General features: G+C 38.4%; 1 protein-coding gene across 2 annotated transcripts in view; it reads right to left on the bottom strand.

Annotated features, from left to right (window-relative positions):
• Window positions 1-15,504: 15,504 nt before the first annotated feature.
• The window catches only part of LOC148426212 (mannosyl-oligosaccharide 1,2-alpha-mannosidase IA), a 136,921-nt gene continuing 135,665 nt past the window's right edge, over window positions 15,505-16,760 (bottom strand). For both annotated transcript variants that reach the window (XM_088410250.1, XM_088410251.1), the window contains exon 12: window positions 15,505-16,534. In XM_088410250.1, the coding sequence (XP_088266376.1) occupies window positions 16,396-16,534 (139 nt within the window). In that variant the 3' untranslated portion in view covers window positions 15,505-16,395. The remainder of the gene's footprint in view (window positions 16,535-16,760) is intronic.

Raw genomic sequence — 16,760 nt, 5'->3', positions numbered from 1 at the left:
CAGGAAGGCCGGAGCCAAACGGATTTTGAACTCTGATCCCTGAACTGTGAGGCGGACGTGCTAACGCCTAATAATGTGACAGAAACAGCACATTTTACATTTTGACACTTTTTTTTAACGTATACAGCATAATTTTACCTGTCCTCCGAGTCTAAATGAGTACGATATCCCTGCTCTATAGAAATGAACGGACGGGTCCTTAAATATGCTTTTAACCAACAATCGACCCCACACAATTGAGTGACTTCTTAACAATCGATTTTCCAGATGTAGGAGGGTCATCCATACGCCCAACGTAATATTGATAGCTTTCGTTAGCTTGTGATGCAGTTCAGTGAATTGCGCAACACCCGCCTGCCTTTACTGGTTCTCAAGGTCCCGTGTCGACGCATAAATCAAGATGGCAAGAAACACAATAATCAATGAAGTACATGCTTCCTTGTGCAGTTGGGCCTTTGCCCAACGTGGCCTCTCAGTTTCACTTCACGCCTCCCTGAGCGTTATTGCGAGCAAGACATTTTCCTTTTCGCTTCCACGGTCCCGGCGGAGGCGTCCCAGCAGAGGTGTTCCCAGAGCGGCGGAAACGCTTTGATGGCGCCAGCTCGCAAACTGAGACGAAGCGACTCTCTCTTCAAGAACATCATCAATGAATCATCTTTTGGACTGTCTCAGGGAATCAGACGCAGCTTGCTCCCCCATCGCTCCGCCGCTGCTTCGTCTTTGATCAGTCGACACGGGGGAGGCGGCGGCTCACCTAATCCAATCTTTTAGCACGCTTGGCGTTCACGTGCTTTTTTTTTTTAACTTATTAGCCTACGACGTCTTCTACTTTATCACCGTACCACCCACAGCTGTTGTGAGGCCATTCACACAGGAAACCATGTATAAAAAACTAAAAATTCTTCAAACTTAAGGTGATGAAATGAACGATCCTACTGGGAGGTAAATGTTCCAGGACGCAAACCAGGTGTTAAACATTCACCAACAGTTTTAATGTCTGTTCTCGTCTTTGAACAACAAAATTTCCTATCCTCAATAGCGGTACGGGCCAACCTGAAACGACCGTCTTGTGAACATTTGGTGATCATTTGCAACCTTTAACAAACCCCGACGGGATCAAAGGAGCCTCTACCTTCGCCGAGCCTTACTAACATCTGTCGGTCTTTGGGTTAGGGGCTCTCAAAATTGGAAAATACCCAACCAGGATTCAGGGAGTTCATCGACGAGTGAACTAAAACCCCGTTTCCACCGATGTCATCTGTTCTAGAACCAAATTATATTCTCAATCTTAGTATAGAGCAGGGGTCACCAACTCCGGTCCTCGAGGGCGCCTATCCACCAAGTTTGGGCTGCAACTTCACTCCGAAGCACCTGATTCAAATGATCAACTTATCAGGAAGCTCTGCAGATGTTTGATGATTATCCTAGTAATTTAAATCGGGCGTAGGAAGGTTAAACCCAAAACCTGCTGGCTAGGTGCCCTCGAGGACCGGAGTTGGTGACCCCTGATATAGAATGTCCCAAGAGTACATAAACACATCCTTCTACGATATTAGCAAGTACCACAACATGGACAATGCCAGTGGTGTGGCATGTCAGCTGATTGCAAAACAATTGAACAAAAGGTAGGATATACCGTATTTTCCGCACTATAAGGCGCACCGGACTATAAGGCGCACCCTCAATTAATGACACGTTTTAAAACCTTTTTCCATATATAAGGCGCACCGGATTATAAGGCGCACCCTCAATTAATGACACATTTTAAAACCTTTTCCATATATAAGGCGCACCGGATTATAAGGCTCACCCTCAATTAATAACATATTTTAAAACGTTTTCAAACACAATATAGTAATACTCAAAGTAATAACAATAATAACTCAAATAATAACTAATTACAATGCATATTACACTTGATTTACATATTTACTACAGCTGTTCTTTAATTATTGTGAAAAATCATCAACATGATCAATGTCTTTATTTAAACTGGTAGCCCTTCGTATTACTCATTACCAAAGAAGTAGTTCTCGGCTTCAAAAAGGTGACCCCTGGAATACAGGTTTTGGAGGTCCACTGTTCTTGGAAAAAACTTTTAAAGGTATTGTCATGAAAATATAATGGCAAGCACTGTACTGACACAAAGATTTCCAAGAGTACTAGCCACATCCTTCTACAAAATTGTGATTTTTGTTGTTCCATGAATTGTTGACCATCAAAACAAGAGAGGGAAAAAAAAACAATCACATTTTTTAAAGTGAACATTCTAAGGGTACCAACTGCGTCCTACCAAAAAGGGACCACCAAAGACGGATGGTGCACGATTGTTGATCATATGAACATGAAATCTATGGATTGTTCCTCTTTAATGTACAGAGAAGGAACCTACTTTTACTTCTGCATTTTAGGACTGAGCTTCAGTTCCCTTTTTCCTTATCAATTCAGGATTGTTAGCTAAAATAAAAGTGCTCTTCCCATTTAACCCTCAAACCTCCTTATCTTCCTTCTCATCATTCGTTTAAACATCATCGTTGCTCTTTCCATGGGTAGTCATCTTCGGACCCATGCAATTTGTTTGAAACTAAGGTCTTCCAAGGTGATTTGCTGATCATCTTATTTGGGATGTTCTTTACCCAAGTGACGACTGTTGTGAGATCAGAGCACAGAATGTTGCCCTTCTCTGTTTCTCCCCGCATCTGCCGACATCCTTGTTCAAGCGCACATCCAAGGGCTGAAGGAGACAAGTTAAGCCGTCTTTTCCTTTTCGTAATGTGTCAAAGTTCGTCCAAAAATATGAGCTCGTTGTCGACAACAACGAGGCAATGAAGAAAGTGCTGATGTCCTGTGCAAACAATCTAAAACGGATGAGTGCTATATAAAATTAGAGGTATATTTAATCATTTTAAGCATTGTCAATGACATTTTACTTATTTCACATCGAATTAATGTTATTCAAACAAAAAAAATGGTCTGCTTTGAGTTATTTGGTTTTAAGAAGACCCCTCTGATACTGGGGGTTGAAAATGTGGAAAAAAAGCTCAGCGAAATACGGTAACTACACGAGCTTCTTGTAGTTCTTCCAGAACTGACATTTGTTTGGGCTGAGACAATAGCAAAGCTCTAAAAAGTGAGCAGCTGCAAAGAAGGGTAAACGTAGCAAAGACAAAGGTGGCTCCGCTCCAAATACATCCCACAATCAAACCGCCATCACTTTGCAGGCAAAATAAATAGAGCACAATGACATGAAGGCCTTTTGAAAACATCAATCTTCCGCCGCTTTCTTGGCTCATTGGCAACGCGTGACAGATAAATCCCGGCGAGTTAATTAAACACAACAGCCAAGGCCAGGAGGTGCCGCCATAATGAGTCCAGAATGTATGTCGTCCCACACAAGTACAGCGGAAAACAGATTGGATCCCCTCGACGACACGCCCGCGAATGGGCGCGTTCTGACGCTTTTTTTTTTTCTTAATTCCGGGCCACTGTGCCCTTTTGCTTGAATTAATGAGCGACGCTTTTGTATGTCAAAATCATCTGTAGTGTGTCTCGAAGCTCAGGCTCTCATTTTGGTTTCTGCGATGAATTGCGCAGCGCATGCGGCGACATTATCCAAAGCCATCAATTAACACTGGATTGTTATAATTAATTTTGTGGGGTTGAGGCCGCGTGGGGGGGGTAATGTGAGGCTGTGTGAAAATGATGGAAATACACCATGAAATTGACTTCATTGTAAGTAATAACTTCACTTTTCCAACCCAGACATAAGTTGTGAATGTCTAGGTTGTGGCTATGAATCAGCCCAACAATAATTTATGAATTACTGATCCCCTGCCAGTGACGGATGAATAGAGTCAGAATTCCTCTAATTCGTTTAGATGCCGTGTGGAAAAAAAAAAAGCTTGTTTTTCAAGGCAGAAAGTGAGGAATGAACATTATTCTTCCATCGCACAATTTTGCTTTTGCTTGCCATTTGTCTTTTTCAAATGTAATCTGTAAGCCTTTGTGGAGTTGCCCTATAGTAGCAACGAGCAACTGAGATGTTGGAGTTGTATGTTTCTGCGCAATATCTTACCATCATACTAAACATTTGAATCCTCAAGGGGAAACGCAACTCACTGTGCAGTCATTTTTTTTATGCTGCATATTATATAGGATCAAATCGATCCTAACATCCAGAAATACAGGGGGAGCTGTCTGATTAGATGGAGTGTCTTTGGGCTTTCATTTTTCGTTTTGGTGGAAGTACCGTGATCTCCTGAAGTCTTTCAAGATGATGCTGTTGAGTATTACGCCTAGCACATGGTAAATTGTGCGGTAAATCAAAGTTTTAGCTTGTTTTTTGGCTATTATGACTTCACTTCCGGTACCCCTAACAGTGGGTAGAGTAACTACACCCGTGATGCCTCAAGCGTAAGTGGGCTTGAAATTTGAAAAAAAAAAAAAAAAAACACTTGAGATTTCTAGTTAAAACCGTTTTTAAAGTAAATCTCAGGTTGAGGAAATTCGTGAACATTTAATAAACGACACACACAGAAGGAAGACAAGAGGCTTTGGATTCTTTTTGCTCACGAGGAGAATTGGACAGAGATGTGTTTGTGTTCAAAGAAATCTAAACACTCTGGAAACACATGTTGTCAAGCCCTTTCGATTTATCGATTGGAGTAGCCTCAGTTACAAACGTCGTCATCTTAAATCATTTTGGGGGAGCACACACCGGCGAAACAACAATCAACACGCGACGGTGCTGTGTGTGTGTGGTTTTGTGTGTGTGTGTGTGTGTGTGTATGTCTGTGTGTGTCATACTCTCAGTTATCAATTCATTAAGTATACGGCCATCCACAGACCATCCTGCCCTGTGGTGAGGTCACGGTGTCTCCTTTCTTCTTGTGCTCGCACAACTTTCTCTTCCGTGATTTAAACATGATTAGTTATCCATGGGATAAGTAATGTTATCAATGTCCTAGAAATGGCGTCGGCACTATGTAACATATTAAGAATAAAAAATCAATCAATCAATCAAATTTTATTTGTATAGCCCTAAATCACCAAAAAAAAATGAATTTTAACTTCTTTTTTTTAGGTTGACTGCAGCTATTCCATCTTGGGTTTATTTCAGATGCAAACACATTTATTTATTTTTAGAAAACTGGGTTTAATAAAGCTCAAAAACTCGAAGTGATAGAAAGAAACTGCAGATGTGGATTCGGCACCCTAAAATGAGTTAAAAACAGCTTTCATGCCTATCAACAAAAAATTGTGTCTCCTGGTGTAATATTAGCGCGCAAACTAGCCTAAAATAGCATCTGTAGCAAAATAGCATCTACCGTACACAATGTAATAAATGTTAGCGAAGAAATTAAAAAAATACTGGGAATAATGCATAAAAAAATAACCGGGAATAATGCAAATTTGCAACGTCGCTTTATATTTCAAAAGTACAATGTTGCCTCACAATTATTAGATTCTCATCAATATTTGTCGTCCTCACAATTTGGGCTTAAAAACTTCCATATCCTTGTCGGCGGAGCGTCAAATCCTTTATTAAAGTGTTGTTGCTAAGCCGTTCAGCAGCAGGCTTATATTCTTGATTTGTCTCAAACTCGGCAAGCCGCTTTGGACGACACGGCCGACTTCCAGCGCATAATGCCGCCCTTCAAAAGCGGTCAACTCTGAAATGAAATAAAGCCAAAGGTACATAACGCAACAAAAGACTTCGCCATATTGCCCGCGTCCTGTTTCTCATTGTGCTCTTTTCCACTGAATTCATCACGCAAGTAAATAAGCTGTCCTTAAAACGTCCCTCGCCATGACATCTTTGACTCCTTCCGCGAGGGTACAAAAAGAAAGTAATGATTCAAGTGAGCTCGGACTTCATCTTTCACAACGCGCTCAAGGTTATCTGGCTGTTCTCGCAAAGCGATTCGCCGCTGCTCTCGCAAAGCATGCATCCATCTTCGTGTGGCGGAAAGGAGAATCATTCTTTGAGACTTTGTCGCAGTTCCTCGGATAAAGTCTCCTCAGTACCTATCTCCTGCCTCACTTATTTATTTAAGGTCTTTTTTTTAATAGTGTCACAGTATGTTGCATACTACCCTTTGCAATACAAAAAAATATACACTGTAGACGTTTTTGATATGTTTATAAGTATATTTGTTCTTATAAAACTTTTGTAAAAGTGATGAATATATTATTGCATATTAAAATACATTGTAGACGTTTTTTATATGTATATAATTAGTATATTTGTTATAAATCTTTAGCAAAAGTGATGCATTGTCAGTTGGCTTACGGTGCTTGAAAGGAGTACCGCAAGGTTGCATTCTCTACCCCTTCTTATTTCTTTGTCTCTCCCTCTCTCTGTCTTTCTTTCCCTCTCTATCTATCTATCTATCTATCTATCTATCTATCTATCTATCTATCTATCTATCTATCTATCTATCTATCTATCTATCTATCTATCTATCTATCTATCTATCTATCTATCTATCTATCTATCTATCTATCTCTATCTATCTATCTCTATCTATCTATCTATCTATCTATCTATCTATCTATCTATCTATCTATCTATCTATCTATCTATCTATCTAACTAGCTAGCTATCTACCCACCCACCTACTGACCTATCATCTATCTATCTATCTATCTATCTATCTATCTATCTATCTATCTATCTATCTATCTATCTATCTATCTATCTATCTATCTATCTATCTATCTATCTAGCTAGCTAGCTAGCTAGCTATCTACCCACCCACCTACTGACCTATCATCCATCCATCGGAGTTCATATTGATATCTTCTATATCAATATCCATCCGTCTTTCCGCCCATCTGTCCTCTCGAGCTAACTAGATAAAAAGATCAGCGCTAGCTGGCTAAGTAATCTGTTGCTAGCAAGAAAAAGCTACCTTTTTTGTGTTTTTAATTTTTTAAGCGGCCATCTTTTTGTGAAATTGAATTTTCATCGATTGCATCCAAATAGTATTTATTTTTACACCTTTTAAAACATTTGAAAAATTATAAAATTATTAATTAATTAATTATAAAATCATTTGATTGGACTGTGACAAAGGGAAAATGATGTACACTTTTATTTGTATTTTTTAAATCATATTGCAATACATTATTTTAATATTTGAAGACTTTTATGTAATGTTTTTATATTTGAAAGATGTTTTAATTTTTTATTTATAACCATAAGCAGTTAAGACACCTGGATTTGAAATATGAGGGGTCTTTAAGTCCTAAAATGACATTTTAAAGACATCTTAAATCTTGATTTCAAAGTGTAAATTTTGATATAAAACTAATGCTAGTGCAGAAATAGATGGCTTTGTAGAAACTCAATTATTATATTTCTAAAAAACGCCTTTATTGTTTGCCTTTTTTCTAAAAAGTGTCCACAAACAGAATGAGGACATCTTCGCACAAGACAGTATCACTAAAAATTGAAATAAATGTTTTAAAGTCCTGATAAATGATAAAACAACATTTTAAAAATAAATATATCTTTTCTGTGTAATGCCATGCAACACATATGCATGACAACCTGTTAAAAGGCTTTCGAATCACCTGTCCAACTTGACCTTTTTTCCCTCTGAAATCAACGCGGACTGTTTAGCCCACGGCTGTGCTTGCCTGCATATTTAATCCGAGTGTGTACTTGCAAATTAAAACCACAACAAGAATGTCAGGGCATCCAGTGTGAGTACAGAAATCCATTTGCAAAAAAGGTCACCCCCCCCCCCCCCCCCCTCACACACCCCTCCTCTCCGCCATGACCGTCAGTCTTCCATGGCGAGCGGCGAGCAGCTATCGAGCTGTCACATCTTATCTCCTGTGCGCTTTCTTTTCCGGGAGGAGGAGGGGAAAAAAAAAAGACGACGGTGAAGCCGAGGCTCAGCGGGTTCTTGGCCATTAAAAAATAATAGCAACAACAAACGAGCCTGGCAGCTTTTTGCTGCGTATTCCAAGCGGTTGGGGAGTCGTTTGGTCACTTTTTTTGAGCGGTTGTTTGGTAGCAATCCGGTAAGAACTTGTTACACACTTTTTAAAATAATTACTGTATGAGTTGACACGCATGTGTCTGATAAAAATCATGGTTACCGTATTTTCCGCACTATAAGGCGCACCTAAAAGCCCTTTTTTTTTTTGAAAAGCTGATGGTGCGCCTTATAATCAGGTGCGCCTTATACGTGGATCAATATTGAGATTGGGATTGAAGTGATAAAGTAAGCTTTACATGTTTCTTTTGTGCGTTTACAGTTGAACGAGGTTGCTCATATTGACATTGAGTTATTATGCTATTGAGAGTTTAGAGTTTTTCTTTTGAGTTATTATTGTTATTACTTTGAGTATTGCCATACTGTGATTGAAAAAGTTTGAAACTATGTCATTAATTGAGGGTGCGCCTTGTATATGGAAAAGATTTGAAAATATGTCATTAATTGAGGGTGCGCCTTATAATCCGGTGCACCTTATAGTGCGGAAGATACGGTACTTGAAACAGGTGTACCGGATGAGGGTTACATGGAAAACAGGGGCCCTCAAGAACCGGATTTGGGCACCCCTGGGTTAAATCATTACACATGAACTCTTTCAATGCCACAGATGAGCATTCTCATCTTTTAAAATAGTAATAACGATAAAAAATAGTAAAATTCTCGTCAAATACTTTTTTTTATGGAGGGTAGCTGACACCCTTGATCAATGCTTACCTAGGGCAATTGAACACTGTAGAGACAACTCTGACCATTGGATGGCAGTATTTCCACACTTACAGCACAGCTATTACCTACATCAATTCTAACTGAAGAATGGAAGTCATTCTTTCATATGATACCACTTGTATTTACATAGATATAGCAGACTATTCTGTTGGCCTTGAAAGATGAGTGAAAATGCTAAATATAGAGGTTTCCTTTTCCAATTTCGCTTGGCACTGAAAGAGTTAAGTGTCAAAGATTTGCTGACCCCTGCTGGTAGGTCCTTGCTAACTGCTCTTTGTGCAAATATTCTTTGATCAAATGGGTTTGTTATGTTCCTTGTCATGTTTTTTCCAGCTCATAACTTTGCACCGGTAAATCGCTCTTTACTTTGCTCTCTCTTTTTTCGCTAGCTGATTAGCGTGAAGCCGAAAGGATTCATTTCACCGCCGTCTCCGCTCGTTGCGTTCCGCCATGTTGTTTCCCTCCAAACAATGCCTCGACGAGATACTAACAAACGCCGAGCGCGCGTTGCTGTCTGTGCTTTTTCATGCTTGCACTTTTTATGCAAACGCTGGTGAGCCAGAAGAATTTGATGAGCATTGCTGTTTACATGAAAAACACAACAGGGAGTTGAGAGAAAACACAAACAGTTACACAAAATAAGCCGACTCACTGATCAATTTTTATACCGTGTTTTTCGGACTATAAGCCGAATGGGAGTATAAACTGCGCCAACAAAAATGTAACCCCTGGGTGTCCGGGGATTTTAAGTGGGCCTGACTGAAAAGGTTATAACACACACACACACACACACTTTGTCATCCTACCACAAGGGGGCAATGTTTCACACATGTTTGCATGACAAAAGTCTCTGCCTTTTACACCCGAATATATTATTTACCAGTATGAAATGGCATTGAGTTTCGCACCTGATTCCTAAAATATACCGTGCAAGCTGTCAATTGATACCCATTATGGATCATTGATTGGCAAAAAAAAATTGGCATAAATTCGGTTTGAAATGACCAAAAATGACATTGTGACTGCTAATTGATTAAAATGTGCTTGGTTCTAAGCAGACTTGTTTTTTTTTCATTGGCTTGCACTCAGCAAGTAAGTTAGCTGTGTTGCCATAAATATTATTTACTTTAGTTATTTAATATTTATTTATTTTATCTTATTACTATTATGTGCATGTATCAAGCCTTGAAGCCTTGTTTATATACTGCTTGTTTAAAAAAAGGGCAATAAATAAACGTTTGACAGAACATGATGAATAATCGTGATCAATAATCCTGATTTCAATATTGACTAAAATAATTGTGATTATTATTTTAGTGATGACTGCTGCACGATTATGGCCACAATAATAATCCAGATTATTATATATATATATATATATATATATATATATATATATATATATATATATATATATATATATATATATATATATATATATATATATACAGTCGAACCTCTACATAGTGAACTTCAAGGGTCCGAGGAGAGAAGTTCACTATGAAGAGAGATTCACTTTATAGAGGTTTTCCTAAAATGTTCAGAATTCATTGATGAAATATGTGAATAATTTTTTAATAAATATGTAAATAATTTTATATACGTTTTTTTAAAAATAAATATGTAAATAAATGTACATTAAACAACTTAAGTTGTTTGAACACTAAAATCTAATGCGGTAAAACTAATGTAAAAACATTTTACATTGAACAAAACTCTTTATTATTATTCAACAATAGTTAATGAATACAGTATATGATCATAATAAAACATGATCAGTGCATGTCATCAGCGCGGAGAAAGTAACTGTCAATACGAGGTTGCACGGTATGCCTCCACTCGCACACTTCCGAATTATGTCGCACTTCTCCTCCAACGACAAAGGCTTTCGCTTCCGACTTATAGATCTAGCATCCATACTTTTCACGGCAGATTCCGACATCTTAGAATTTTCGGAGGGATGACCAGCGGAGAAACACGTGCGCAGTGGACGGCGGACGAAGTGAAAATGCAAGAGAAAGTCGCGGCGCGCGAGAGCGGCTAGGCAGGGAGGAAATCCCGACAGTGCGCCCAATTTTACAACTTCACAATTGATGATTCGATAAGTTCAGATATTCACAATATAGAGGTAGATGCTGTCAAGGGACTGACTAATAGCATCACTATGAAGAGATTATTCACTATGTGGAGTTTCACTATGAGGAGGTTTTACATACACGTCAAATATAGCTGTTTTGCAAGGGACCGTAAAGATTCGTTCACTATGAAGAGAGATTCACTTTGTAGAGGTTCACTATATAGAGGTTCGACTGTATATATATATATTTTTTTTTTTTTGGGCAGGGGGTCGTACAACTACAAAACGTTTGAGAACCAGCGGTGAAGAATATAATTCATAGATGAGAGAAAAGGAACGAAAACATCTTCAGGGGCGAGTCACAAAGCAGAACGGGATGTTTTACCTATTTAATACGTCTGAAAAAAGGCCACGCGGGGGAGCTTCACACGAGATCACATCACCGCTTCATCTCTATATAAACGGCGTGTACGGCCCTTTATACGTTCCAAAGCGTCCATTTTCCCCCACTTCTGGTATCTCCATACATCACCATTCCACACGGGCACCTTAAGCGTTTATTTAAGCCGAGACACCTGAGGGAAATTTACTAGTGACGGGTAAAAATACATTGATCTCTCCTTCGAGCTTGACTTGAGGCTTTCAATTTTCCGGCTTCGTAATGAGGAAGAACAGTCTCTTTGTGGTTGCCGTGGTAACCAAGCACAACCTGCCTGTGTGGTCTGTTCCATCACGTTATTTTAGTCCATTTACATCAAAGGCATTTCACATCAAGGGGAAAACATTGAGACGATTGGGAGCTGAAATTTCACCCGGATGACGTCAACTTCTCAAAATTCAACATGGTAAAACCAACCTACACTACCAGGAGTGTGCCAAATCTTGGATAAAATACAGCACAAGGGTTAATCAAATCCTTCCTAGTTAAACATCAACTATTTATCTTGAATAAATTATACCATTGTGACAGAAAGAAGCTGAAAAGTCCACACGGCAGCGTAATAGCTAATAATGTCATGTTTACGTAAAGGAAGCACAAAGTGCGTGTGTGTGGGGTATGTATACAACCTCCTATATGTTGGATGAATGCATAATTCATGCATGTAGATCACATTAATTATGAAAACATCTATTACAGTGCTATTGAATAATTCCTGGATGCATTAAGAAAACGTAGCGCGTGCATCCGTTTTAGCGCAAGATCCTTAATAACCTTGGGGAACAAACGACATGCTGCTTCACCCAGATAAAAGCATTATTATGTGACGCCGAGCAGCATGATCTGGTAAATTTACATGACAACAGATTTGATGATGGTGCGGTGATACAACATGGTTGCCTCTCCAAAATGGCACCCTGGGGAAATATTTGAAAATGCTATGGACTCATTTTTGCACTCATAAAAAGAACTCACCCAGTTAAATCGTATTACCGTAAATTTTGGATTATAAGCCGCTTTGAAGCCTGTCCAGTGTGATTTATCTGCAGTTTTATTTACTAGCCACCAGGGGGCGACCTCCCGATGAATAAAGGGAGACAGAAGAAGACTATTGAACTGCTAGTTTACTTGCCACCAGGGGGCAATCTCCAGTTGTAAATGCATCAGCGTGGTTACTGTTGTGTTGGTGCAGTATTCTGGCAATCCGAGCGTGCCGGTGTTATGTTGAAAATATGTTGTAATTGTTGTAAAATATGTCTCGTATTTCTTTGCTCATAATGAAAAGAAAAATTCAACGGTCAGAATGTGTTATTTTATTTTCCAAAAGTGATTAGTGTTTCAAAGTAGGCTTTTAAAATAGAATTTGAACACGGGTTCCTGAACTGTGAGGAGGACGACCTGACCACTGCTCCACAAGCAGCCTATTGGGAGATATTTGTTTGAAAAAAGAAAAAAAATCATTTTTAAAACAATTTCATAAAACGACGGTAAACCACTGAAACTTTATGGAACAATACGAATGGAACTTTTCAACACTCCTGAATACATATCGTTTATTCTTTTTGTTTTTATATTATCAATCACGTAAGAGGCGATCTGGCCCAGCAACGACCCCGTTGCTAATTTAGCTTAGCTTATCTTAATGCTTTGAAAACGTCAAATGGCTTTTTAACGGAGCCGTTTACGAGCCTCCTTTTTCCAACTTATGCCTCCATCTCATTCATCAGAATCACGGCGCTCGTTTGAAAATCCCCGAGTGACAGACGGAGCCTCGCTCGTAGTAAAATAATTAATATAAGAGCGACTATTATTTATGAAAATGACTTTACGCCTAATTAGCATGAGGCGCGTGTGGCCGTCGTTAAAATAATGACGTTCTCTGATACCCGTTACACAATGACGTACTGTTTACCTACCAGAAAGGATGTCATTGAACGCACCCACTGTCCGGAAATAGATCTTTTTTGTTTTGAGAGACAGAGAAATTAGATTTATCCGTAATGCCTCCAACATAGAATAGGAAATGCGACGTATCAAAAAAAATTACAGAGCACATTCTTACGAAGACGCGAATGTACTTTTATTTCATTTTATTATTTTTTTATTTTATTTTATTACGTAACTTCCGGTTCCCTCAACAAGGTAAGCGCTCTACTTTGCTTTTGTTCTACGCAAATATGAATTTATTTACCCCTCATTTGAATGCTAAAATGTGACCCGCGTCAGAGTTAACTTATATGTGTGCAGATATCTATGTATATTTGAAAAAATATATTCATTGAATAAAATATAAAGTACAACAGTACTGAAGACTAAATTGTAAACACGGTGTAAATACGCATCATTTTTAAAAGCGCATCCAATTAAAAGCGCGAGACGCTTAATTCAAGGATTACGCCCACCGCATAAACCCTCAAATGAGAGAACTTCATTACACAAACACGCACATTAAGATATGACACTTATAATTATTGGAGGGTGGCGACATGCACACAGTGACTCACAGTTGCGATGAATAAGAATAATGAATATTATTGTTATTACTATATCTAGACGAGGGATCCAAAATAATACAAATGAAATGATTACGGGGTAATTGTAATCATCTCGACCATATAGATTATATTATAAAAGATAGACTATTAAAAAAAATCACTTAAATTATATAATAATTCACAATTCCGACTGCGCTAACGTGATATAAAAAGAACAAAGATGTTTTATCATCATTATTTTATGTAATAAATTAAGGTCGAAATCATGTTTCATGTTTACTGTTTCCATACATTTTTTTTTTTCAATCACAAATTGTTTTTTTTTTAGGGTGAGGAAATGAATGCATTACTAAACATGGTCTTTTTTTAATTACATGCTTGCTGTTTTTCCTCAATTTCTTGTTTGTTTTTAAACAAAAAATGCCTTACCATACTTTGTTATATATATATATATATATATATATATATATATATATATATATATATATATATATATATATATATATATATATATATATATATATATATATATATGAAAACAACAAACAGAGTACAGAAAATTTATCTTACAGGATACTAAGGTTAAAAACATTTTCGAACCGTATTTTACATTGTAAGAATGAACTTTATAGACTGTTTCATGAATTTAAGAAATAATCCTGCATGTTTTTTTTTTTTAAAGGAATGCAAAACATGCAACGCGACGAAATAAATGTCACTTGTCAAACGAGATGAATTGCGAGTGGCTTGAAAAGTTTTCACGTCAGGCGATGACAAAAGTGTTTACGGGAGCATCGAAGCGGTGCTCCTGTTTGTTTGTTGTCGTCCCAAAATACATCTGAGAGCTTTTTGAAAGCGCTTCCTTGATTGGCGTGCTCCATGTCGCGTCGAAGGAAAGTGCGACTGTCGCTTTGCCGCCGCCTCGCTCGTCGCTATTGATGCCTATCGTTTTGCTCTTATTGGTCTCGTCACGTTGTTCGACCACTACGGCCGCAGAGGGGTACGCGTTGCAAATATTTAGCATCTGTGAAATGCACAATTAGCAACAAAAATACACACTGCCTACGAGAGGAGATTTTTCTCCCAAAATTCACGCGAATTTTCTATACTACAGCATCGTATTTTTTGGGCCAATACGCCACAACTTTTTTCTCATGATTTGAGCCCCTGTGGCTTATAATACAGTGCGACTTATCTTCAGTTTTTTTGCGAGCCACTAGGAGACAATCCAAAAGCAAACGTGTGTATCTGCTCAAGGTGTCAATTTGTGGAACAAATATGAAATAGAACTCAAAAGATATGCTGATTTTTGTCTTTAAATATAGTATTAATATAACAACTGGAATTGAATAAGATCTTGTATAAGTTTGTGACACTTACTAGCCTCAAATTTTTTCTCATGATTTGAGACCTGTGGCTTATCTGTGTTTTTTTTCCTTTTATTTGCTAGCCACCGTTTTGATGATTTCATATGCAAATGATATGCAATGTATTTTTATTTTCACTAAAGTTAGTCAATTAAACAAAGGGAGACAAGAAGACGCTATCGATTTTTGATTTTGAACTGTTATTTAACTCTGCAGTATTCTGTGGGTGGTATGTTGAAAATAATCATCTTTCAATTTCTTAAATATGTTAATGCTAAACATTCAGCCATGTTCAGTTCAACCGGACTAAAATTTGTCATTCGCTAGTTCCGCACTGCTGCTGATTCGTCGAAATTTTCAGTCATGGGACCTGAGTAAACACAAAAACAAATTTTTAAAGGTACAAAGTTGCACAGCTCTTTATTTTTTAAATCAGTATTTTTCAAAATATTCAACAACCCAAAGTTAAACTAAACATGAATAAGTCTTAACAATAAGAATAAAAAATTGGGCTTCAAATCTTAATACTTTTGTTGGTTTGTTTGTTTTTTTTTTTAGGTTAGTTTTGCTCATTTTTCTTACGGAAACACCTGAGGGAAGCAAATCAATTAAGAACTCACAAAAGAAATAAAGGATTTTTTTTATGTACAGTACTGATCAAACAAGAAGAGGAAACAGAACAGAACCAGGAACGGCAAAACAATTTAGGCTCGAGATGCTGGTAAAATGAAGCCTCATGAACCACTTGTGCTTCACGAGGCTTCATTTGATTTATAAGCTCCCCAAAAAGCTGAAAAAAAAAACCAAGTGTCCTTTTTTTTTTTTCCCAACAATGGTCCCAAGATGCATAAGAACACTTTGCTGACATTTTTGAAGAAAGTTTCAGCAAGAAACATGACATCAACAGCAAATTCTGGAGCTCTCCGTACTTCTTATTACATTTCACCGCTTTTAATTTAACTGCAAGAGTGCGGCGGGGGCAAAGAAATCCTTTGGTCAGCCAAGCGAAATCATTCCTTTGAGGGAAAAAAAAATGAAAACAAACTGATGAACTCAAAAGTGGTCTCCCCGACAGCTATGCAGCTTGTTTTCCTCACAGAGGAAAGAAAAAGTGTCTGTAAAAGTTTGGTCATGATTGTCCTCCTGAAAAAAAATGAATTTGAAAGATAGAATATACAATCACAGCGTGAAAAAAAAAAAAAAGCCACCGCGTCCTTTACTGGAAAGGAAGTTGAACGCATCCCTTGGTGCGACGTCGCGAGACGGATGCAAACACGGTCGGTCACTCGGGCAGCTTGGCGGCGGCCGAAGGCTCCTGCAGGCAGCTCCGTCGCACCACCGGCAGCGGGTGGGCTTCCGTGTTGAACACCCAGTCCTCCGAGGGCAGGAGGTCGTCGTCCGAAAACAGCAGGTACAGATACCTGCCGAGTTTCCCCCATCAAAGAGTGGTGGCTTGAGTTAGGAATTCGGTTTGTTCCGTGTTTAAGCTCAGAACTCACACAAAGCAACCGTGCCAATTGAAATGAATGGGAATGCCAGTAATCGGTTCCTGAGTAAGAAAAAATACCATCCATCCATTTTCTAGAGACGCTTTTCCACACAGGGGTCGCAAGCTTGCTGGCGCCTATCTCAGCTGGCTTCCGGCAG

This window comes from Hippichthys cyanospilos, chromosome 3 (genome assembly GCF_059441005.1).
Source record: "Hippichthys cyanospilos isolate Australia breed blue-spotted pipefish chromosome 3, RoL_Hcya_1.0, whole genome shotgun sequence".
Taxonomy (NCBI): domain Eukaryota; kingdom Metazoa; phylum Chordata; class Actinopteri; order Syngnathiformes; family Syngnathidae; genus Hippichthys; species Hippichthys cyanospilos.
Note: the sequence above shows the minus strand (reverse complement) of the source record. Positions and strands in the feature narration are given on the sequence as shown.